This window comes from Equus asinus, chromosome 6 (assembly GCF_041296235.1).
Source record: "Equus asinus isolate D_3611 breed Donkey chromosome 6, EquAss-T2T_v2, whole genome shotgun sequence".
NCBI lineage: Eukaryota > Metazoa > Chordata > Mammalia > Perissodactyla > Equidae > Equus > Equus asinus.
This window is the reverse complement of record NC_091795.1, coordinates 94,695,452-94,718,291: the sequence shown is the minus strand read 5'-3', so window position 1 is coordinate 94,718,291 and position 22,840 is coordinate 94,695,452. Positions and strand designations below refer to the sequence as shown.

Here is a 22,840-nt window from a genome sequence, read left to right as displayed (position 1 = left end):
CTGTGCTCGTACCCGGCCCTGGCCCAGCCTGCTCCTAGTGCGCAGCTTGTCTGCTTCTACTGGGGTGTTTGTGTGTTTATCTAGACAAGGTGGTGTTTTAATGCTCAGTCAGGAATGCCGTAAACTTTCTTTGATACATTTAGGCATCTGCCTAGTTTGGAAAGAATTGATTTAAAAAAATAGGAGAATACTGTATATAAGAAAGCAATTGCAGATAATTGTGAGTAACAGTGCAGGTTGTGTCTCCGAAGGCTCTGGGTTTATCCTGATCCTGGGATTTGGCTCCTCTGATTTCTGCTTTGAATAGAAACTTGACACTGGGAAGCGGTGGGGGGTGAGGTTTTAGGTTGGATTACCAGGAAATCCTCTTTAAAGGGAGTATCACTTTGGGTCAGAGACTTGCTGGTTGTTGAGGGTAAAGTGTGCTTTCCCTGCAGCTGCTTTGAGTTGGAGGGTGAGCCGCGTGGCCCAGAGTGAGAGAGAATAGTTCACATTTTCCATTCGGTTGTAAGGTGAAGAATACGATGGTTTGCTTACTTTATGTGCTCAGTTGTTTGCGTGGACTACTGTCTTTCTGTCTGTCTGTCTTTCATCTGTTCCACAGACTGTCTCCTTAACTCAGATTTATGGATTATGGGTGAAGTTTTTTTTAAATATATAGAAAAAGGTATAAAGTCAAAGTGCTAAGTTTCTGTAATGGATTTGAAATTCATATGTGCCTCTTTTGGCCTATATATCTAAGTATTGAAAAAATTAAAGCAATTTGCTTATTTACTGAAAATGGGTTAAATGGAAAGAAGAATCATAGAAGCCAAGATAAGGCAAGCCTCGATCAGGCACTGTGCCAAGTGGGGAATACGGACCCGACCTACACGTCCTTACGGTCCCGTCAGGGGAATAAACTAACAGAAAAATGGCAGGCCGTTCCAGGTGGTGAAGAAAAGCCGGGTGACTCGTCCAGGATAGAAAGTTGATTTGGGACAGAGGTAGCGGGTGCGGAGGGGGAGCCCTGGATCTGAGTCCCAGTCCTGTGCTTTCTGCCTTGGGGACAGTTTAGACCGTCTCTCCGGGCCTCCCCTGTAAAGGAAGGATGATACCGTCTCAGGGTTGAGGTGATGATGAGCCGTCCTGTGAGTAAAGTCAGCGCGCGGCACACGTCCTGCAGCAGTAGGCGCTCGCTGCCGTGGGCTCCACCACACGAGGCCGGTAAGTGGGACAGTCTGAGAAAGCGGGGCTCGAGCTGGCCCTTCAGAGACTGAGAGAGCAGAGAGGAGCGATGGAGGTGCAGGAGGAAGAAGGACAGGGACAGAGGTGAGGCAGGAGCGAACATTTGAAGTGTGCTCTAGGTATGGTAGGTGGAGGGCTAACGAGGGGACGAGAGGAGAGACGACTTATAAATTTGTTAATTTGGACACATTCCGGAATCAGTCTTATTTTGATGTTTTGGTCTTTTCCTACTTAGAAACAGCATGTAGACTACAGCAGAAATAAAAACCCCGTTTCAGCATTTTGCATACCTTCTAGAGAGTGTTCTTTGTCACTGTGGTTGTAAGTTTCTTTGTCCTTATCCTCTCTTCCCACTCCCTGTCTTCTCCTTCATCTTATGTTCTTATAAGTCTTTCCTCCCTTTTCTGACTTAAACTTACCCCTTTCTGGGTCTTGGTTCAGCCAGTGGCACCCACACAACCGTGGTAGATCTCTTCTTGGTTGTTAGGGCCAGGGGGTTGTTGACCCACGAGCTGGAATGAGTCCAGCTTAAAGGCTGAAATATGCCAACTTGTTTTAAAAACTGTAATTCCGGTAATATCCACTATGTGGTGCTCACGTACCAGAAATAAATTCTAAAACCTGTTGAAAGGGAGCTCAAAAACATTGTGACTCTGTGTGGAGAGGTTAAAATCCAGAATCACAAAAATAGGGGCCATTGGAGCATGTTCACCTGCTGCGCAGAGATTCGCCTGGGTTTCTCTGAGTGAGAACCTCCAGCACCGCTTTAATAATGTGCCGCGCTGGTTTCATCAGTTCCCGAATCTCAGGACGTGGGCTACTGCAGGTTTCCTGAGAGGCCGTGCAGACATCAGACAGTGTATGATAAGCTGTGAAACAGCTGCAGAGAGAAGCTGTGCTACTGGTAACATTTGAAAACGACATCAAGACAGACAGCGGACTCTTCCCCTTATGACATGGAAGAAGTATTCTGGAAAGGAAAATCGACAGGGTTCAAAGCAACCGTCTCTTTTTTCACTTTGAAGCCTGCCATTTCTGTGACCAAAGGTAGTTTTAAAGTAAACTCTTTATTATCTCTTTTTAAAAAAGGTTTTTTTAATGAGCAGCTGAGCTCTCATTTAGAGCCTGAGTAATTTCCATGATTTCAGCGTTTTCACAGGCTGTGCTGGGGTTGATCGTCGGTGCCTGATGCTTATGGAACCTTTTCTTCCCTTTGCAGGTTTTCATCTCTGTGAACTGCCTCAGCACAGATTTCTCTTCTCAGAAGGGTGTGAAGGGGTTGCCTCTGAATATTCAGATTGACACCTACAGTTACAACAACCGCAGCAACAAGCCCGTGCATCGGGCCTACTGCCAGATAAAAGTCTTCTGTGACAAGGTGAGGCGTCGGGTTGGATGGGGACCTTGGGGTAAAGCGTGCGAGAGAGGCTCTTCCTCACGGGAAAGGACCAGGGTCTTTTAATATTTGAGTTCAATATGAATGTATTGCCAGTAATATGAATAGCTTATTTTAAATTAGTGATTATTGTTTTAGCCATGCAAAGACACATTATATAGTGGGGAAAAAGAATCTCGTTTTAACTGAAGAATTAGAAGGGTCAGTAAATACCTTCTGTTGGGCGTGTCTGCTGGTCAGGCTGGTGCACCTTGGATGCCCAGTGGGCTGCGCTCAGTCCTGGGCGGCCCCTCAGCGTCCTGGGGTTTGTGGGCGGCGGCCGAGGTGTTGGAGCTCCTCTTGAGCCTTGTGTCTGAGGACTCCGTGTGGAAGACTCTTAGAGGGCTGCCCTTCGACTGGCTCACCCCCCTGCAGGCCCTCGGGTAAGTCGTGAGCCGGCTCGCTGACGCGGGAGGTGAGATCCAGGTTCTGCTCTGCAGCAGCAGGCGGGCAAGGAGAAAGTGAACGCCCAGGGGATTTCGGCGTCATTGCTTTTCTCTGGTATGACTACTTTTTTCCTGGAGAAGAGATGACCTCCTTCGGCAGGTGCAGAGCCAGGGGCTCAGCTGGATTAGATTCAGAGGGCACCGTTGGCGCACTGTGTCTTAAAGATTGGAGACAGCGGTGTCCGTGAGAACTGGGCAGTAGCCGGAGATGAGCGAGTGGTCTGTTGAACTACGATTGAAGAAGACTCTGACTTTGTCCACTCAAAACTATTGGACCATGTTTTTTTGCCAGTTTCCTTTTCATGCTGTTAAAAAACCTCTCAGTTAGTAAGGTTTTTAGAAGGTACTAGGAACCTGGAAGTGTATCTGCCATCAGAGGCCTGGTGTGCTAACTTCTGCACTAGGTACGCAGGGCACAGTCGGGCCCCAGGGGATAAGCGTGAGACCTTCCGAGTTCAGGGAGTTCCTCACCAGCCGGCAGGTCGCGTTTATCGAGCGCCTGCCGCGTGCCTGAGAACGTGCCGAGCCCTGTTAGTTTTCAGTTGTTGCTGTTAACGAATTACCACAAACCGAGTGGCTCAAAGCAACACCCACTTATTGCCTTATGGTTTTGGAGGTCAGAAGTCTGATGTGGGTCCCCGGAGCTGAAATCCAGGTGTTGGAAGGCTCAGCCTTGCTGGAGGCCCTGGCCGAGAATCCCTTTCCGAGCCTTTCCTCCTTCCCGAGGCCGCCCGCGTTCCTTGGCCCGCGGCCCCTTTCATCTTCAAAGCTGGGAGTCTCCCGATGCTGCGTCCTTCTCGGCTCTCCCACCGGCTCCTCTGCTTTTAGGAACGCGTGATCGTGCTGGGCTCACACAGACGATCTGGGACCGTCTCCTTGTTTGAAAGTCAACCGATTAGCAGCCTGAATTCCCCTTTGCTCTGTAAGCTGATGTATCCACAGGTTCTGGGGGTCGGAATGTGGACATCTTTGTGGGGCTGTTAGTCTGCCCTCCACAGTGCTTTCACAGATGCTGCATTTACAAATGACGAGGCACATCTAGTGTGGGGCAGGGATTTCTGACCCTGAGTCAATGACATTTCTTTCCTTCACACCACTTTCCTCTTTTGAACCAAAAGAAAATCTATTGGGATGTCATGTTCTTTTTCTAAAAATCTAGGGAGAAATTATGGCTTTATTGGTTCAACTTAAAAACTTTTTTCATATCTGCTGTTTCTTAAAAATTCTATTTAATAATTTTGCTTGACGTTATTTAGAATTTATAAATAAGTTCCTTTTTTGAATGCTATGAAGGTGTTTATTTTTCACAAGACGTCTGCTAACCTCAGGTCGTAAACCGAGTAGAGGCTCGCTGTGCTGTGTGCTCAGGGCCAGCTGAGAGGCCCTGCGTCGGAAACAGCACTGTGGAAAGGCTCTGATGGGCAGTTCCTGCTTCAAGGCCTTTCGTCGGTGTTGAGTGCTGTCATCTCTTAAAGCAGTGTCTCAAATTATCGATGGTGAGGGACCGTGTTTTTTATTTCTAATCTGTCGTCAGCTTATACTTCCATAAAATACAATAAAAACACAAATGAATTGCTAGAAAAAGGAACTGAAACATAAGGTAATACAAACTACAAGCCCCAGTTTTTTGTTATTTGATTTAACAGATACAAATTTCTTCTGTCTCATTGCTTTCCAAATGCTGCGTCAGTTCCTGATGGATATCTCCTGGGACCATAACAGTTCGTGGACTGATGCTGGTCCGTGGATCACACTTTGAATATTGCTGTATCGGAGGATGTGAGCATGAGTTAGCATGAACTGGAATTTACATATCAGATGGTAAAAACTGTACAAGAAATTTTGAAGAGAAGTAGTAGTATCGATTCATGCTCTTAAACAAATATGGTTTTAATACCAAGCCTTTCGAGCGAGGCTCCTGTATTGGTAGCTGGTTTAGAAATTGAAACACAGGAAAGGTTTCATGAATTGTGCAGTTATTTTCTTAATCAGCGGTGGTACAAAGTTTAGAAACCAGTTCTCTTTCTAGGCAAGTGCGTGCTAATGTATTCTGTGAAGCAGGATTCCTTTTCTTCAAAGTTGCAAGATTGAGTGTGGTTTGGGACAACACACGAGTCCCTCTTCTGGTGTAACCGCTTGCGTGCTCTCTGTGCGTCCCTATCCCATGTGAGGGGAATATGTTATCCACGGTCTTGGACAGCACGTCAGGTGTACAGGCAGCAGTCAGTCACGGTTTTTTCATTACTTGGGTGTGAGTTCTGTACAGTGGTCAAAGAAAATCACACAAAGCTGTGGTTAGAAACTAGGTGTCTGCATCTTGTGGTGCTTTGTGTGGGCTGTCGGATGCCCCCGTACCCTCAGCCTTCAGGGGTATGGCTTTCTTTGTAAGGCCACTGGAAGTATTCCTTACCTGTCTTTCCCTACTGGCTGGAGTAGAGATCTACATGGAGATGAAAGTGTTGGTCTCCTCTCCCATTTTCAGCCCTCATGGCATATAGGAGTGGTAATGAGCATTGTATAATGGCAAGGGACAGGATGAAGTGGCCAGGACAGTGGGTTGGACAGTCTCAGAGCTGTTACGGGTTGATATAAAATCCTTCATGAGAAGAAAATATGTATGTGCGGTGTGTAATTAAGTTTTAAAGTCCTGAGTCCTTCACCCACTAGAAACCTCGTGTGACCTCACGCCCACTCCTGATTCTTGTGCCTCTGGTTGTAACTGCCCTTGTCCCTTATGGTTGATCACTTCTTCTGTTCCAGGTTCGCCCCATGATGCCTCATCTCTGTGGAACATCCACCTGCCTCCTTGATTCTCTCCTTTCTGAGACTTGACTCACCTCTTACTTGGTGCCTGTCGATTAATTTCCCTCTGCTGGCTCTCTAAAACTCTCACATTTTATGAATCTGGTCTACATTTGCAGTGAGAAACCACAAATAAGACATGTTTTGGTTCCTTCAGAGGTATTTGTTGTTTTTCTCTCCTAAGAGGAAGTTGTATCAGTACTTTATTCTGAATTGCTTCACTATGTTGAATGGAATGGTTGTTTATTTCAGAAGCAGCAGCAATCTATCACTTTTTCAGAGAAAACGGGAACAGATGTTGGATCACTAACCAACGGAGATTTGGCAGCTCCTCTTTCTATGAGCTTGTGTATATCTCTGGTCCGTCCTAATAGAGAAAAATTTCAGCGACACTTACTTCCCACAGATAATGTTCTTCTTCGTCAGAGTAGATACTCGTTGTAGCTGTAGCTGGGAACAGATGCTGTGGTTGACCTCCTGGGCCATGGCCTGGTGCGATTGCCCAATATCAGTCTTTTTAGTTGTCGATTGAGAGAAAGAATCACAGCATCCTGAATGTAAAGGGTTCTCCATAACGTCGTAGGACTACCTTCAACATTTCTTGTAGTGTGTGTCTACTGGTGATGAATTCTTTCAACTTTTGAATGTCTGAAAGTCTTTATTTCATCTTCAATTTTGAAATAGGTGTAAAATTGTATTTGACATGCCAGCCCCAAAGTTATGCTCAGTCTGGTTTGGCAGCATGGGTTCACGGGTGTGGATCCTGGGTGCGGACTTACTCCACTCATCAGCCATGCTGTGGAGGCATCCCACCTGCAAAAAGTGGAGGAAGATTGGCACAGATGTTAACTCAGGGCTAATCTTCCTCAAGCAAAAAAAAGAGGAAGATTGGCAATGGATGTTAGCTCAGGGCCAATGTTCCTCACCAAAAAATAAAAATAAAAATTTGTAGTTGACTGTTTTTTTCCTTCTGTGCTTTAAAGATGTGGCTATACGGTCTTCTGGCTTATGTTGTTTCTGACAAGAAATCTCCTATCATTATCTTTGTTCTTCTGTATTTAATGTGTCTTTTTTTCCTCTGTTTCTAAGATTTTCTTTTTTAATGGTTTTGAACTTTCTGGTGTATCTCTTTATGTTTCTTGTTCTTAGAGTTTATTGGGCTTCTTGGATCTGTGGATTTATAGCTTTCATCATATTTGAAAAATCTCCAGCCATTTCTTCAAATACGATTCCTCCTTCCTCCTCCTTTGGGGACACAAATTACACATATATATGGCTGCTTGAAGCTGTCTCATAGCTCACTGATGCTCTTTTATTTTTTTAGGTTACTTATTCTCTCTGTCTTTCTTTTTGGATATGTCTATTGTTATGTCCTAATGTTCACCAGCCTTTTCCTTTGCCTTGTCTAAACTGCTATTAACCCCATCCAGTGTATTTTTCATCTCAGTGTAGTTTTTATCTCTAGAAGATCAATTTGGATCTGTTTTATATCTTTCGTGTCTCTGCTTAATGTGTTCAGTTTTTTCCACTATCTTTTTGAACGTATGTGCTACAGTTAGAATAACCGAGTCTGACTGCTGTGTCAGTGCTGGCTTGGTTTCTGTGGTTTGATAGCCTCTCGTTCAGCTGTGTTGTTCTGCTTCTCTACGTGCCTGGCAATCTTATTGGATACCAGACGTGGCGAGCACCTTGTTGGGTGCTGGGTGTATTTCCATCCTGTGCATCTTCTCGAGCTTTGTTCCGCGATCTCTTGAAATTACTCAGGAACAGGTTGACCCTTTGGATCTGACTGTGACGATTTGATGGGTGGGTCTGGAGTGGTGCTCAGTGCCAGGGTGGTTATTCTCGACTGAGGCGAAGCTGTCCCACTGTCCTGCCCACTGCCCTGTGAGTTAAGTTTTTCCGGTCTGATTGGTGGGAACAGCACTGTTTTCCCTGTGTGGGTTTCAGGCACTGTTCGCTCGTCTGTTCTGAGGGTTTCCCCCAACGTCGGGTTACTTCCTCACACCATGTACCTCCCGGCACTCTGAACATGCGAGGACGCTCTGAAGGTCTCTGGGGCTTTCTCCTGTACCTCTTCCCCCTTTGCTGCCGTGGAGTCTCTGGACTTTGAGCTCTGTCTTCTCAACCCAGGAGCCCTGCTTGAGGAATCCCTGGACGTCCCTTCCTGTGCCACACGCAGTCTGGAGGCCCTGTGAACCAGGCAGCACCAGGGGGCTCACCTCACTGGGTTCCTGCCTCTCAGGGGTCGCCACTCCTTGTTGCCTGGATGGCCAGGGCCTTAAAAATCCTCATTTCATGCTTTGTTGTTTTTTTTTAGTTTCAGGGTGGAGGGTAAATCTGGTCTGTGTTACTCCCTCTTGATGGAAGCAGAAGTCCCTTATTCTTTGTGGATGTAACTGATAAATAAGGAGGGAAATGTCCTATTTTGTAAAACTACCTATTGGGGTGTATAGTTTATCATTAAAATGAAGTTATTGTTAGACTGTTAGAAGGGACTGAGAGAGAGACAGACCAAAGCCATACAGTAATGGGTGGGAGATTGGGGATGTTGACTTGTTTTTCTATGTCAGGAAGGTGATGTTTGTGTCAGTACTACAGTTTTGTAAGCAGGTTATGTTTACCGATACGTTAGTATATTGACATCATCTGCAAGAGGCAGAAGGTGGTTTTGTATTTTGTTTTTTTAAAGGTGGTTTTATTGTATAATGGTGCCAAGATCAGTGGGATGATTTTGATTGCCTCTTTGCTATCAGGGAATTTATTCTCAGAAAAATAAGCTACCAGTTCATACTTAACTGGATAACTTGGTAAAGAAATCTGTGCTATCTGGAAATAAATGCCAGTAGATGCCAAGATGATTAACTGTTAGTTTTTTTTACACTTATTTCTTAATTTCAGGTTGTGTTTATTCCTCATATGATTCTGTATTTTTGTGGGTTCAGTTGCGAGGCTCCGCCAGTCTGTGTGCGGTTGGCATTCATTGTGCGTATGTGTCCTCTGTATAGGACTGCGAACACTCTCTCCTTTAAGTGATTGTGCACACTTCTTGTTAAATGTTTGCTTTTGTGCGTTCTAGTCGGTCGTGTCTGTCACTTAGTTGGTGGCTGGTCCTCAGGCAGAGTCCCGGCTCCGGTGACGACAGTGCCCATGTAGGAAAGTACGCTCAAAGCAGGGCCGTCCTCTGTTTTCCTTCATTAGTTTATTACTAGACAACAGGAGAAGTCGCTCGTGTCTTTGAAGGCAGTGGGGTACATTTGCGGATTTTCCTAGCTTTTCCTTTAACCTGGCCACATCCATTACTGAGGGGAATTTTGCTCTGTTTGTTTGTTTTTTTAATAAATACTGTTTTCCTGTGATTTTATATGGTTAAAAATAGTTACAAGAATAGACTTTTTAAAGGAAACTGCTATGATAAACAAGCTCCTTGAAGACAGTAAGTGATGGAGTTCTTCTCCAGAGAGCTTTTTCCCCCCACTAGTCAGGATGAGAGTTAAATATTTTAAAGAGGATCAGATAAACAGAATCCTGTCTTGTCTTCTCTTGACCTATAGGGAGCCGAGCGGAAAATCAGAGATGAAGAACGAAAACAAAGCAAAAGAAAAGGCAAGTGCACTGACCCCAGCTCCCAGCTGACCGCCTGTAAGTAGAAGCGTCTCCCCGAGCGTCTTGATCTTCCCTTTCAGGGCGCTGGCCTGACGTCCAGGCAGAGGATAGAGCAGTGGCTGTCTCTTTCCCGACTGTGAGCCGGGAGCTTTGCCTCCCTTCCCAGGCACAGAAACAGATGAGCAGCTAAACTGAGTACTTTTCTTGGGGAGCTGCAGGAAGCATTCTTGAGCTTTTCCAGAGTTCAGGCTCTTTTGGCTGTTAGTTCTAGTTCAGGATGCTGGTTCCAGTCCAGTTCCATGGCCAGTTGGACATTTCACTGGCAAAGCTTTTTTCTTTTTCTTTTTTTTAATGTGACCAATATTTATATTCACAAAATCCTGTATCTCCGAGTTAGAAGGAAAAGAAGTGCTGCTCTGTATCACAGTGTCATCCGCAGTCCGTGGCTGCGCGCGTCTGCTGTCTGAACGTTTGTCTGGCTCAGAGACGTTTGCCCGCAGCACATTCATCAGGGTTCTCCTGCTGGCGTCAGAGCACCAACTCCGGTGTCACTTCAGAGAACAGCTGACTAACCAGGAAAGCTCTCACCAAGTACTGCAGGGCCAGGTGATGGGTGAAGATGGAATAGTGATTCAAGAAACTAAAAAGTAGACAGTCACGGGCCCACCCAGTCATGTAGGAGTTAAGTTCACGTACTCTGCTTCAGCGGCCCGGGGTTCACTGGTTCAGATCCCAGGTGCGGACATGGCACTACTTATCAAGCCATGCTGTGGAGGCATCCCACAAATAAAGTAGAGGAAGATGAGCATGGATGTTAGCTCAGGGCCAGGCTTCCTCAGCAAAAAGAGGAGGATTGGCAGTAGTTACCTCAGGGCTAATCTTCCTCCAAAAATAAGAAAGAAATTAGTCCTACTTACTCTTATCCTCTCTGGTTAAGTTCTGGAGTTGAAAGTATAACGTAAATGTGTATGTTCTGAAGTTGAAGAGTATGTTGTGGTTAGCACGTAAATTGCTTAATGAGGATTCCTAAGGTGAAATTACTTGTAAATTATGTTGATACAGTTATAAGTTTTAGCCTTTCAGACAAAAACTAAACGTGCTTTGCCTCTGTTCCAAGTCTCTTCCGTCTGTGTGCGTGTCTGCGTGTGTGTAAAGATACCTTCTCCTCTGATTTTGAGAAGGTATTCGGTTGATTTTAGTGTAAACACAAACATGCGCTGATTTTCTCTTAGTCCAGTGCTGCGCCCGGTACCTGACAGAGTGCTGCAGTGTGAGCTCCTCAGACTTGAGGAGAACGCTCTGTGGCCTGTGTCCAGTCTGTGTCTCCAAGTTGTTTACTGTGATGTCCTTTTTCTTTCTCAGTTTCTGATGTTAAAGTGCCACTGCTTCCCTCTCACAAGCGGATGGACATCACGGTTTTCAAGCCCTTTGTTGATCTTGACACGCAGCCTGTCCTCTTCATCCCCGACGTGCACTTCGCTAGCCTTCAGCGGGGCGCTCACGTAGGTAACCAGGGCCCCAGGGTGGCTTCAGGGCAGCGAGGCTCGACGCTAAGGAAGTCTTCGGCGTTGTTCTTGGTAGACAGAAGCTAAAATTTAGGGAGCTTTGACCAGTGTTAAGGGTCAGCTCCATGGCACGTGCCGTTGTGATATGATGTCCTTGTGGTAAAGTGTTTAAGCATTGTTGATTTGGGAATGCAGTAACCAACCTGTCTACCGAGTTCTGTTTGTATTTATTTATTTATATCTTAGCTCATTTAAAGATGCTGGAGGGCTGGCCCCCTGCCGTGGTGGTTAGGTCCTGTGCTCTCCACTTCCATGGCCTGGGTTTGCGGGTTTGGGTCCCGGGCGCAGACCACTTGTCAAGCCACGGTGTGGCGCTGACCCACATGCAAAATAGAGGAAGACTAACACAAGTGTTAACTCAGGGCTATTCTTCCTCAAGGGGAAAAAAAAGAGGAAGATTGGCAACAGAAGTTAGCTCAGAGTAAAACCTCCTCACCAGAAAAAAAAGAAGCTAGAATAATAATTTGGAGTTTGAGACCATGATTATGTGAATTTAACTTCTATGGGTCTGGCTGGGGGGGATCGCCAGAGGAATACCTGGGGTAGGTAGCCTTAATGGCATAACGAACATTTGCAGGCTGTTTTCATGGTTTCGGTCACTGAATCATCATTGGCACACGTGCAGCCATGTCTTGACAGTTGATGCAAAATTTAACACAGTCGTGCCCTGCTTTGAGCAAAAAGCTCAGTAGAGGTGGGAACGTGAATAGAGTGGAGCGTGCTTTCCATGCCGAGCTCAAATAAGTATCAAAAAGGCGGTCCGCCGCGCACTTTGTAGACAGATTTGTTAGTTACGGACTAGTGATTTTCAGAGTTCTTGGAGGGAGCCACTGCAGTGCATTCAGGTTCTAGCGAGCAGCCTTGGCGTGAGCAGGCGTCGGCAAACCTTTTTTGTCCAGGGTAAAATAGTAAACATTTAGGCTTTCTGGGTGGTATGGTCTCTGTTGTGACTGCTCAGCTATGCCACTGTGGGGACGAACAGCCATAAACAATACACCAGGGAATGAGTGTGGCTGTGTGCCAGTAGACACTCCATCTGCATAAACGGGCATCTGGCCAGGCTTGACCCGCCAGCCGTATTTTGCCAATCCCTGAATTAGAGGAGTTCAAGATAGTTCTAAGAATCTAGTTATCGAAAAATAAGAGTAGAGGATTTTGTATTAGATTGGTCAAATTCAAAATTATTTTTGTTTTAGGAATACAACAGTTATGGTCTGAAATATTTTGAGCGTATAGTTGGAAACCAATCTATTTTTTTGGTCTTAGGTCCTTCCCATTGCCTCAGAAGAACTGGAGGGTGAGGGGTAAGATTTCTCTTTTGTTTTGTTTTAATGAATTCATTTTATTTTGAAACAATCTCAAACTTACAGAAAAATTGCAAGCATGATACAAAGAACTCGTTTTTTCCTGAGCCATTTGAGAGTAGGTTGCCGACCCAAATGATCCATCCTTCCTAAATACTTTAGTGTGTATTTCCTGCAAACGAGGACGTCCTCCTGCGTCACAAAGTCAGGGTGTTCACGCTGAGACCAGTGGTACCAGCTGGTCCTCACACCCCATTCAAGTTTTGCCAGTTGCTCCGATAACGTCCTTTGTAGCAAAAAAGGATCCAGTTCAGACTCAAAGTGTGTTTAGTTGTCATGTCTAATCCCTTCAGTCTGGAACAGTCTCTCTCTCCCTGACTTTTCTGACCTGATGCTCTTGGAGATTGTGAACCAGTTGTTTTGTTGAAGGTCCCTCAGTTGGGTCTGTCCACTGTTTCCTCGTGATCAGATTCAGGTTGTGCATCCTGGTGGAGTGTCACAGACGGAACCTGTCAGGCACACTGCGTTTGCCCCGTTGCCAATGATGTTCGCTCTGATCGCTTGATTCAGCTGCTGTCTGCCAGGCCTCTCCACTGCGCAGTTACTCTTTCTCCTTTTGTGCCACGTGCTTCGTGGGGAGGTGCTTTGTTGTTGCTAGTACTGTCGAGTGGATTCCTTCTGCCTCCCAGCGCCCCTGTGGACAGCAGCGCAGAACCCTGCCCGCTCTTTCTGCGCCCTCCTCTCCCCTCTGATGCTGTATCAGACGATGCTCTGCTGCTATTCATAGGGTTTTCCTGGCCAGTTTTTCAGAAGTGGGTGGCCAGGTCCTTCTAGTCTGTCTTAGTCTGGAAGTTCTGCTGAAACCTGTCCACCATGGGGGACCCTGCTCGTACTTAAAATACTCGTGGCATAATTTTCAGCATCACATCAACGTGCAGCCGCCCCAGTACGACAACCCACAGACTGGTGGTGTGCTTCCCTACCTGAGAAACAGCCCCAATGCGAGTGCTGAGTCTTAACTGTTAGACCACCAGGGCTGGCAGTAGGTGTTTTGTAGCTTTATAAATATCTCATTCCTCATCAAACTTTCAACTTATTCATTTATTTATTTATGTCGCTATGAACTCTATTAATAGTTTCCAATTTTGTTCAAGAAGTTGTCATCGATTACTATCATTTACTTTGTTCAGATTGTCCCAGAGGGGTCAGTGGAGTCCTTCAAGCTTGCTCCTGGATCCCTTTGACGTGCCCCCCCCACCTCCCAATTCCTTGAGTACTTCCTTGCCTTCAGGTACAGTGTGTTCCAGGCACTGTGTTTTCCCTTCTCCAGCTCTAGAATCAGCCTCTTCTCCAGGAAACCCTGGTTCCTTGTGGTGGAGAATGGGTTTTGGAATCCAGATCAGGCCCCTGGGTGCTCATGTGCACATTGAGGTGTTGCTGCTCCCTCACGTGGGCCCTGACTGCCCATACTGGCAGCCCTCCTGCTCAGGGCGCTACCACTGTGAGGGGTCGGGCACACTCTGGGCCATCGTAGCTCCCTGTTCCCTCCCCCCTCCCATGCTGACTGCGGGGCCTTCTCCCTGAAGGCTGGTCCTCAGCTGCCGCTGACCCTTCGTGCTCAGACGTGTCCTGCAGGTGCTTTCCTCCGAGGCTGCTCTGTGCCAGACGCTGAGGCTGACTGAGCATTTTCAGGCCACGACCTCTTCTTGAAGTGCTCTTTCTGCTCAAAACCAAGCACCCCCTGTTCATTTTCAGTTCCCTTACTGTCTTCTTGTTCACCTGCACTGAACGTGGAGCACCCCACAGCTTATGCCTTTGACAGCCGGTCACTCTGATCTTTTCATGTGTTTCTTCACACACACCTGTGTCCATTTCCCCCTTTTTATTTCCACTGACACTATTGCACATTTTAAATACATGTTAGCCCTTTAGAATCATATGCTATGATTGTCCCCAGAGTCCTGCGACTGGTTCTTCTGCTTGTGGTCCTGGAGTCCCCTCCAGTCTCTACCACACACTAGGATTACAGCATTCTCATCTCAAAAGACTTTCAAAGGTTTCCTAATACCTGCAACATAAAACCTAAAACGCGGAGCCAGCCTGGTGGTGTAGTGGTTAAGTTCACACGCTCCACTTCGGCGGCCTGGATTCACAGGTTTGGATCTCGGGCATGGACCTTCGCACCTCTCATCAAGCTGTGCTGTGGCAGCATCCCACATACAAAATAGAGGAAGATGGGCACAGAAGTTAGCTCAACAGCAGTCTTCCTTAAGCAAAAAGAAGAAGATTGGCAACAGATGTTAGCTCAGGGCCAATCTTCCTTACCAAAAAAAACAAAACCCCTAAAATTCCTTGGAGCCAAATGATCAAGATCTTCCACAGTAAAGCCCAGCCTGCCCTTCTTGATTTGTCTTCCTGTGGAAGATCCTGCTGCATCCTGGCTTTGCATTTTCCTGCTCAGACCACCCCCCTTTTTGACACGCCCTCTCCTTTGTTACACCTTCATAGATGTCTCGAATCCTATCTCCTCCATCAAGTTTTTCCTACAGGCAGCTTGGTGTAGTGTAAGAGCAGTGGAGGGTGTCCGGCAGGTGAGCTGAGTGGTCCCAGCTTTGCGTCACATTGCAGGAGCCCTGGTTCAGTCAGTATCTTTGCTCGGGCTTCATATTTTCATCCACAAAGTAGGGAAGCTGGACCAGGTAAACAGTGAAGATCATTTTAAAACTAAAACTCCGTGATGTACCCTAAAACTGTTTCTGCAAGTGATTGAAGTTGAAGACACTGTGTGCTTTCAATCGCCTGCAGATCTAACCTGAAGAGGGGGCCATACGGGGCAGAAGACGATTTTGCGATTCCACCACCTGCTAAGCTGGCCCGGATAGAAGAACCCAAGCGAGGTGCGTTGGTTGCATTTCCTGGTGGAGGTTTAAATTAGAAGTGAGTTCTGAATCTGTCAAAAGCATAAATTGCTCAAACACACTTGTCCGGTTTGACCTGTTTGAGTGTTCTGCCATCAGACCAGCTCCTGGTCGAGCTTGGGCTGAGCAGAGTTGAAAGAAGCCGAAGCTGTGTTCTTCAGCGTGGACTTTATGCTGGTTCACGAACCAGCTGTTCAAGAACAGCTGGTTTGCTGTTCTTGGTGTGGATGTCTCTCTCTATTTCACCCAGTACCCCGGATCTGTGTTCTCACTTTGCTCATGTGAATGAATTAGCCCCTTTTCTTCTCTTTTCCTCCTTATTGCTGGTTGGGGATTAGTGCTGCTCTACGTGCGGAAGGAGTCGGAAGAAGTCTTTGATGCCCTGATGCTCAGGACTCCATCTCTGAAAGGCTTGATGGAAGCTGTAAGTAGCATGAGCTTTGTGATCTTCTTTAAAAAAATGAGAAGAAACGTAGATCGAATTCCGTTGGAACAAACTTGACCAGACCGTCCGGATGCCTTTGTGCTGAAATCTCTGAGGCCCTTCCCAAGTCCCAGCGCCATGTGTGCCTGTGGCACAGCCTGCGTTGGTCCTGCCTCGCGTGGCCCTCGGTTGTTTGCAACCAAGTACACTGTCTCCAAGCCGGTTGTCTCCACCCGGCACGCTGGTTGGCAGGTAGTGGTCACTCAGGCATGCCTAGTCCACTGAATTGAGTGAATTTTTGCTGACCTATGAAATGGTTTAACTTTTATATGCTTGGTTAAAGGGAGGTTGCCATTTAACAAGCCATTTAGCAGCTAACAAAAATTCTTTTTAGGGGGCCTGCTCTGTGGCCGAGTGGTTCAGTTTGCACGCTCCGCTTCGGCGGCCCAGGGTTTTGCAGGTTTGGATCCTGGGCGCGGACATGGCACCACTCATCAAGCCATGCTGATGTGGCGTCCCACACAGCACAACCAGAAGGACCCACAACTAAAATATACAACTATGTACTGGGGGAGTTTGGAGAGAAGGAAAAAAAAAAGGAAGATTGGCAACAGATGTTAGCTCAGGTGTCAATCTATAAAAAAAAAAATCTTATTTTTAATCGAATAAAATCTTAAAAACTTCATGCATGAAAGCAGTGGCTCCTCGGTTTGCCTTTGAAACTCCTGATCCTGAGGAATGGCTGAACTTGTGTCAAGACCTTACGGAAAGCATATTTCAGGAAATTTAGAGGTGTGACCAATGATGACCATAAATCTTTCCTGCGGGATCTCAGCCAAGGGCGAAGCAGCAGAAAGGGCATCAGTGGGAGATGGCGTGAGAGTGCTGCACTGGTTCCCCTTTTGGCTTTGCCCCAGGGGAAAATTCAAGGAATCAGCGCTGTACCTTGATATTGATCAACCTGGGCCCCTGTAAGTCAGAGGAATCTTTGAGCTCCAAGCATGTGCATAGCTGGGCTAGAAACACGTTTCTCCTGGCTCCCCCAACAGCTGCATGTGTTGAATTCATTTAACAAATTATTTGTTAAGGGCCTGCTTTGTGCCAGGAGCTGGGCACTAGAGCTACAAGAGTAAGTGACACAGTGCCCAGTGGAGTTCAGGTTCCTGATGGGAAGACAGAGACAATAAAATAAGCAGAGAAACTAATACGTAATTTGCCAGGAGCTGGTAAATGCAGTGAAGAACAGTAACGCAGTGGAGGGGACGGGGGTCTGGGGGCCCTTGCTGAGACTGTCCAGGCAGCTCCAAGTCCACGGGCCTCTCTTACACATTCCCTCCCCTGCAGCACAGCCAGCACCAGCATTAGCACCTCTTCCTGTCATTTTTCTGCTTCCTGAGACTTCTCCTGGCTTCCTCTTTCTTACCTTGACTTCTGACAACCCTTCCTCATTTAAGAATCATGCAAACTCTTGATTATGGAGAGAGAAGAGAGTGAAAAAGATTGAGGCTTTCTGTGCCAAATCTAACTTGTTCACAGCTCATAGGGAATTCGTCACGTGTCTCAGACCCCTTGGGGCTGGGACTTCGGAATAGACGAAGTATTTTATCCAGTGATATAGAAAAGAGATGGACTTGTTTGTACAGTGGGAGCTTGGATTTGGCTTAAAATCTATATTTTTGTCAAATTGAGAGTGATCTGAAGGTTGGTCTTCTGAGGCCCCGTTCGCAGTGCTGCCTCGAGCTTTGCTCAGATAGAGGGCAGGCGGTGGCCCCGGTGTGGGGTCGTCTGGACCACGGTTCCCAGTACAGATGTGCTGTAGCCTGAATCGGCTGCTTGTCCTCAGAGTCACTCTGCCTCTCAGATGGGCTCCGTGCCCTGAAGGGAAAACATCCAAAGTTGACACTGTACTGGTTTCGCTGCCTGTGTGGGCCTCTCATTGATCATACAGAGGGGCAGGGGGCTGAGCTCAGGGCCACACCCCGTGGCTGCAGCCACCTTAGCTGGAGCCTTTGTGCTCTCTGGAGCTGTGGGTAGACCAGCTGAGCCCGGCTCTCGGTTGGTGATCAGAGACTTGGATGTTTCTCCTGGACTTGGGGATATTTAAATGTTTCTTTCCTTCCCGTAATTCTGTATCTGAAATTGACTCCTGCTTTGTGTGGGACGCGCTTTAATCCTCACAGCAGTCCTGTGGTCTGTGAGGTGAGAGTCTCACCCGACTGATGAGGGGAGGCTGAGGGTCAGAGAGGTGCCCGCTAGTGGAGGGCGAGTCAGAAGCCCTGCAGGGTAGGTGTGTCTGACTCTGAAGCAGAGCCGTCACGCGCTCGATCAGACATCAGTGACTGTGTGGATTTGTGTCGCTGCACGTTTGTCAGGACCCATGGAATGGACGTCCGCCCACAGAGTGAGCCCTGACGGCAGCTGTGGACTTCGCGTCATCGTATTGCAGGAGTGGTGGCTCATCACAAAGACGCGCCACACTAACGCGAGACGTTAGCCGCAGGGGCACTGTGGGGGTGAGAGGGGAGCAACTGTGCTTTCTCCTCCATTTTTCTAAAACTTAAAACTGCTCTTACACAGTTACAGTTTTTAAAAAATGTCTATGACCGTCTAATACACTTATGGACATCTATAACCTAGGGGGAAGTAACAAGCTCCTGATTCCACCTCCTTCCAAAGGTAGGTGACAGCCCCTCCCCAGGATGTGCACTGGGTCTCATATATACTTTTTTTTTTAAGATATTTTTAATTTTCTTTTTTCTCCCCAAAGCCCCCCGGGTACATAGTTGTATATTTTTAGTTGTGGGTCCTTCCAGTGTGGCATGTGGGATGCCTCCTCAGCATGGCTTGATGAGTGGTGTCGTGTGCGTGCCCAGGATCTGAACCAGTGAAACCCTGGCCGCCGAAGCAGAGCGTGCAAACCTAACCACTCAGCCATAGGGCTGGCCCCTCATGTATATATTTTTGAAAAACAGAAAGTTGAATGACTATACCACTGTGTTAATGTATGTTGATTGTTTGTGAAAGCCACAAAAATACCATTTTGTAATTACTTTTCTTTGTTCTTTTAGATCTCAGATAAATACGATGTTCCCCATGACAAGATTGGGAAAGTATTCAAGAAATGTAAAAAAGGGTGAGCATTGACTGACATTCTTATTGCCTCTAAATAACATTAACATTATATAACATTAATGTTATTCACATGCATTTGTGCCAGTCTAGAAACAGTTGCAGAAACACTAATGTGAGAATATATTTTTTCTTAAATTTTCCACATAAAATTGATCTACTTTTTAAAAACATCTTGTGGGAGTTTTTTTCAAGTAAAATTTTTATTTGCTCTTCGCATTCTTGGCGGCAGTGAAGTGGCTCCAAATTCCAGAGTACATTACGCAGTTTACTGAGGTTGACACCATCACTGCCCGGTATTGAGCCCCCAGCGTGGGTCAGGCACTGGGTCGGGTGCTTACCCTGTTACATCATGCTCACCCAGCCCCTGAGACGGGTATCACTGTTCATGCTTTGTCAACGAGGTAACTGAGGCACAGAGAGCCTGAGAGTCTTGTCCAAGACCAGGCAGCAGGTTAGTGCCGAGGCCGAGATTCAAGCACAGTCTGACGGCTGCAAAGCCTTTCTCCTTCCACTGCGCCTTCCTGCCTGGCTCGTTTTCAATCATAGGACAATTGCTTCTTTGTCCAGAAATCGGTATTTTTAGTTCTGTTTTACTTAAGTGTCTATGCTGTTTGGCACGAGTAAACAGGGTACAACATAAGAATTTTTTGGCTTAATTCTAAAGCAAATCCTAATTGGAATTTTCTAGATGGGGCTTGTGGGAAGGGTTGGACTCAGTAGTTGTTCAGCTAAACTTTGAAGGGAACTTGCTGGGGAAGAGAATTCGTCAGGGAGCCGTGGCTTCAGATCATGTGGAGTGTTTTATTGATACGCTTTCTAAAGCTGGACCAAGGACGGGCGCCTTTTGTGGGTTTACTCGTTTATCGAGTGAGCACTGACAAAGCTATAATAAATAAGCTGGTGTGTTTTGGTGTCACCTGCCCTGCACTGCTGTAAGGGCTTTACTTGAGTCCCTCATTTAGGCCCACAACAGTCTTAGAAGACGAGCACTATTCTTACCTTCATTTCATAGGTGAGGAAGTTGAGGCTTAAGGAGGTTTAGCTACTTTGCCTCACGTGTCCTAGCTGCTAAGTGGCAGCACTGCCTGTGGAGTCTGGGTGTGCCTCCAGACCGCGGGAATGAGCGGGTCTGTCTTGCTCCCCTCGCCCAGGATCCTGGTGAACATGGACGACAACATCGTGAAGCACTACTCCAACGAGGACACCTTCCAGCTGCAGATCGAGGAGGCGGGGCCGTCCTACAAGCTCACCCTCACCGAGATCTAGGGCGCGCTGGCCCGCCACTCCCGACGAGCCGCACGAAGCTGTGACGTGGGTCTTTGTGTTCGGCAAGCTGCGCGTGCACGGGTCAGCCACCTTCAAACGCAGGGACGTCGGTGGACGGGATTCGTTTCGAGTTGGAGATGGCCTTGCGTTTGGCAAGGAGATAGCATTGAATATATCACATTGGCGTTTTTCAGATGACAGAGAAATCCATATACCGTTATGTTTGAAATTTCTGATATAAATACTTAGGATTAAAAGTGAAAACTTTGTTCCAAGATTGAATAGACTCTCTGGGAACCTTTAGGATATCTGCTACATTATTTATAAAAATATGGGGGGATCTTCCTTGTCTCTTCACTGTCAGTGGGCCTGCTCACTAGTGCAAGTCAGAGGAAGCAGTGGGCTTGGCTTGCAGGACCTGGTGCCCGTGTCTGAACCCAGTGTGACTCTGGCTGCCGCAGGCGAGCGGGAGTGGCGTCCCGAGAGGGAAGGGTGAGCCGTTCTCCCTCAGCCTCACGTCCCTCATGAATGTTTACTCAAATAGGGCATGTTACTGAAATCTTCCTTTGCGACTTCCTTGAACATATCAACTGCCTTTCTTATGAAGAACTCACATGGGTTACAGTATGGATCAGTTAAGCTAAAGCTGCCTTGTATATAAGTGCAATACATTCTGAAGGCCTGTGTCTGTAAATGTGTACATACATGTCTTATATAAATAGATAATATATAAATATGGTGTCTGTGTACATACAGTAAAGAGATGCAGTGAAGTCTGCTGTAAAGACTTTCCCTTGACAAGCTGTGCAGCTGTTTTTGAGACGTCTCCCAGGCAGACAGAGGGCTGCTCAGCGGAGCCCTGAGACGTGAGCTCCGTGTCCTCCCAGACACGGCCGTCGTCCACACCTCCCGACGGACAGCTCTGTTTGCTCCTGAGAGTGTCGTTAGTGGTTTTCTGCACTGTTTAACAAATGAAGTAAAGGAAAACACTGCTGCAGCTCATGTCTGTTGTGTGTGCTACTGTCAGGCAGATGTGCCCAGCGGAGAGAACAAACAGTAATTGCAGCACACCCTGACTGTCATGTATCAGTCAGGTGACAGGGTTCAAGACGGGGCCCTTCCTAGTCTTCTCTTACAAGAAACGTTTTGTATTTTACCATGTTTCAGAGCCTTCACACTTCGGTTATCTCGTAAGCTAACAGTTCTAGAAAGCATTCATGAATTGATGAGACTATATTACTGTGGCAGGGAACAATTTGTATACATGTTTAAATACATAAAAATACTGAAAAGCGTAATTTCATAACATAAAATCACGGGTATCTTTAGGTTCAGGGAGCTAGAGTGGGTCGTTTGTGTAAGTCGGGTTTATAGCTACATTCTTACGTTAAAGTACTCGAATGAAGTATGTGAACTAAATTGCTGGTTTTCTAAGATAAGATATCATGGGAACGGGGCATAATAACAATATTTTGTATTTTGTTTTATGAAATTGATTTTGTCTTGTTTTTAATTGTATCATTGAAGATGTATTTTAAACCAAAGGGATTAAATTTTATATGTCTATTTCGTAACATGTCATTTCTTGTTATTCAGTTTGACTTTGTCCTTTCGTTAGTCAGTAAAGCACAATGTGAGATCTTAGAATAGTGGAGCTGAAAAGAATTTCCTTAGTGTTTTCTCCTTATTTCCCAGCATGGGTACTCAGGTGTCTGTAGCATCCTTTTTCCTTACAGGTGTCCAGTGATCTAAGTAATTGTTCAGTAAGGGAGCCCTGAATAATTTTTCAACTGTTACCAAAATTTAACCACTAAAGCTGAAAGTAAATGCTTTCAGACCTAAAATCTTAGTGTTCTTAGTTTTTAGAAGCTTAACAGAAAATCTACCAATAATAATCTTTCAGTTCATCAGAATTTCTAAGTCAAATGGTTGTCATGAGCATATTCAGGTAGTCCACGCCTAACTGTGATAGACACTGAAATACACTTCTAATGAGTACGTGATCCAGTCAATGAAGTGAACTCCCTGATAGATTTCCCGTGACACCTGTGCGTTTGTCACTCTAATCTGTGGGCCACAAGTCAGGAATCCTTAGGGGCACACTCGGCTCCTCGTCACTCGGCGGTTCTGGAGCCCAGCTCAGCACGGGGAGCCGGTGGGGTGGGGCCCACACATCCACTCCTCGGGAGCCTTTCCTGGGCTCCACCTTCACCAAGGCTCCAGGGAGCTCCTCAGCTTCCCCTTCACCCCTGCCTCCCCACGTTCCGCTGCATTTCTTTCTCCCTTTGTCACTTCCGCCTTGAACCTTGGCTTTCCCCTGGAGGCCAGGGGCTCCCCCGACCTCGCCAGTGGGTTACCCCAGGTTCCCTCTCCTAGACTCGCTGCTGCATATGGTGATCAAACCTCTTGTCTCCTTGGCCCTCTGGCGCTCAGCCCAGTGCTAGTTATGGAACATGCTCAGTAAATGATGCTGAAATGATGAAGTGACCAGTCACTTGCAAGACATTAGCTGGGAGACTATTTAGAACTTAGAAGCTCAGAAACTAGTTTGGGCTGGAACTGGACCAGCAGGCCCCAGAGTAGGAATCATCTGCGTGATGCGGCAGTGGAAGCCCCTGACAGTGCTGAAGAAAAAGTGGTCTCAAGAAGCCGACAAGACCTCGGGGGGGAGTCACGGGACAAGGTGAATGTGGGGCCTGCAAGTGAGAGAGAGGC

General features: G+C 46.7%; 1 protein-coding gene across 4 annotated transcripts in view; it reads left to right on the top strand.

Annotated features, from left to right (window-relative positions):
* The window catches only part of GRHL1 (grainyhead like transcription factor 1), a 50,148-nt gene extending 28,453 nt beyond the window's left edge, over positions 1-21,695 (top strand). For 2 of the 4 annotated variants that reach the window (XM_044771938.2, XM_070512627.1), the window contains 8 exons: positions 2,447-2,605; positions 9,465-9,516; positions 10,879-11,018; positions 12,348-12,385; positions 15,191-15,282; positions 15,642-15,727; positions 18,796-18,860; positions 20,011-21,695. In XM_044771938.2, the coding sequence (XP_044627873.1) occupies positions 2,447-2,605; positions 9,465-9,516; positions 10,879-11,018; positions 12,348-12,385; positions 15,191-15,282; positions 15,642-15,727; positions 18,796-18,860; positions 20,011-20,125 (747 nt within the window). In that variant the 3' untranslated portion in view covers positions 20,126-21,695. Of the gene's footprint in view, positions 1-2,446; positions 2,606-9,464; positions 9,553-10,878; positions 11,019-12,347; positions 12,386-15,190; positions 15,283-15,641; positions 15,728-18,795; positions 18,861-20,010 lie in introns of all 4 variants that reach the window. The other 2 variants (XM_070512626.1, XM_044771937.2) reach the window with 1 other exon arrangement.
* The last annotated feature ends 1,145 nt before the right edge of the window (positions 21,696-22,840 follow it).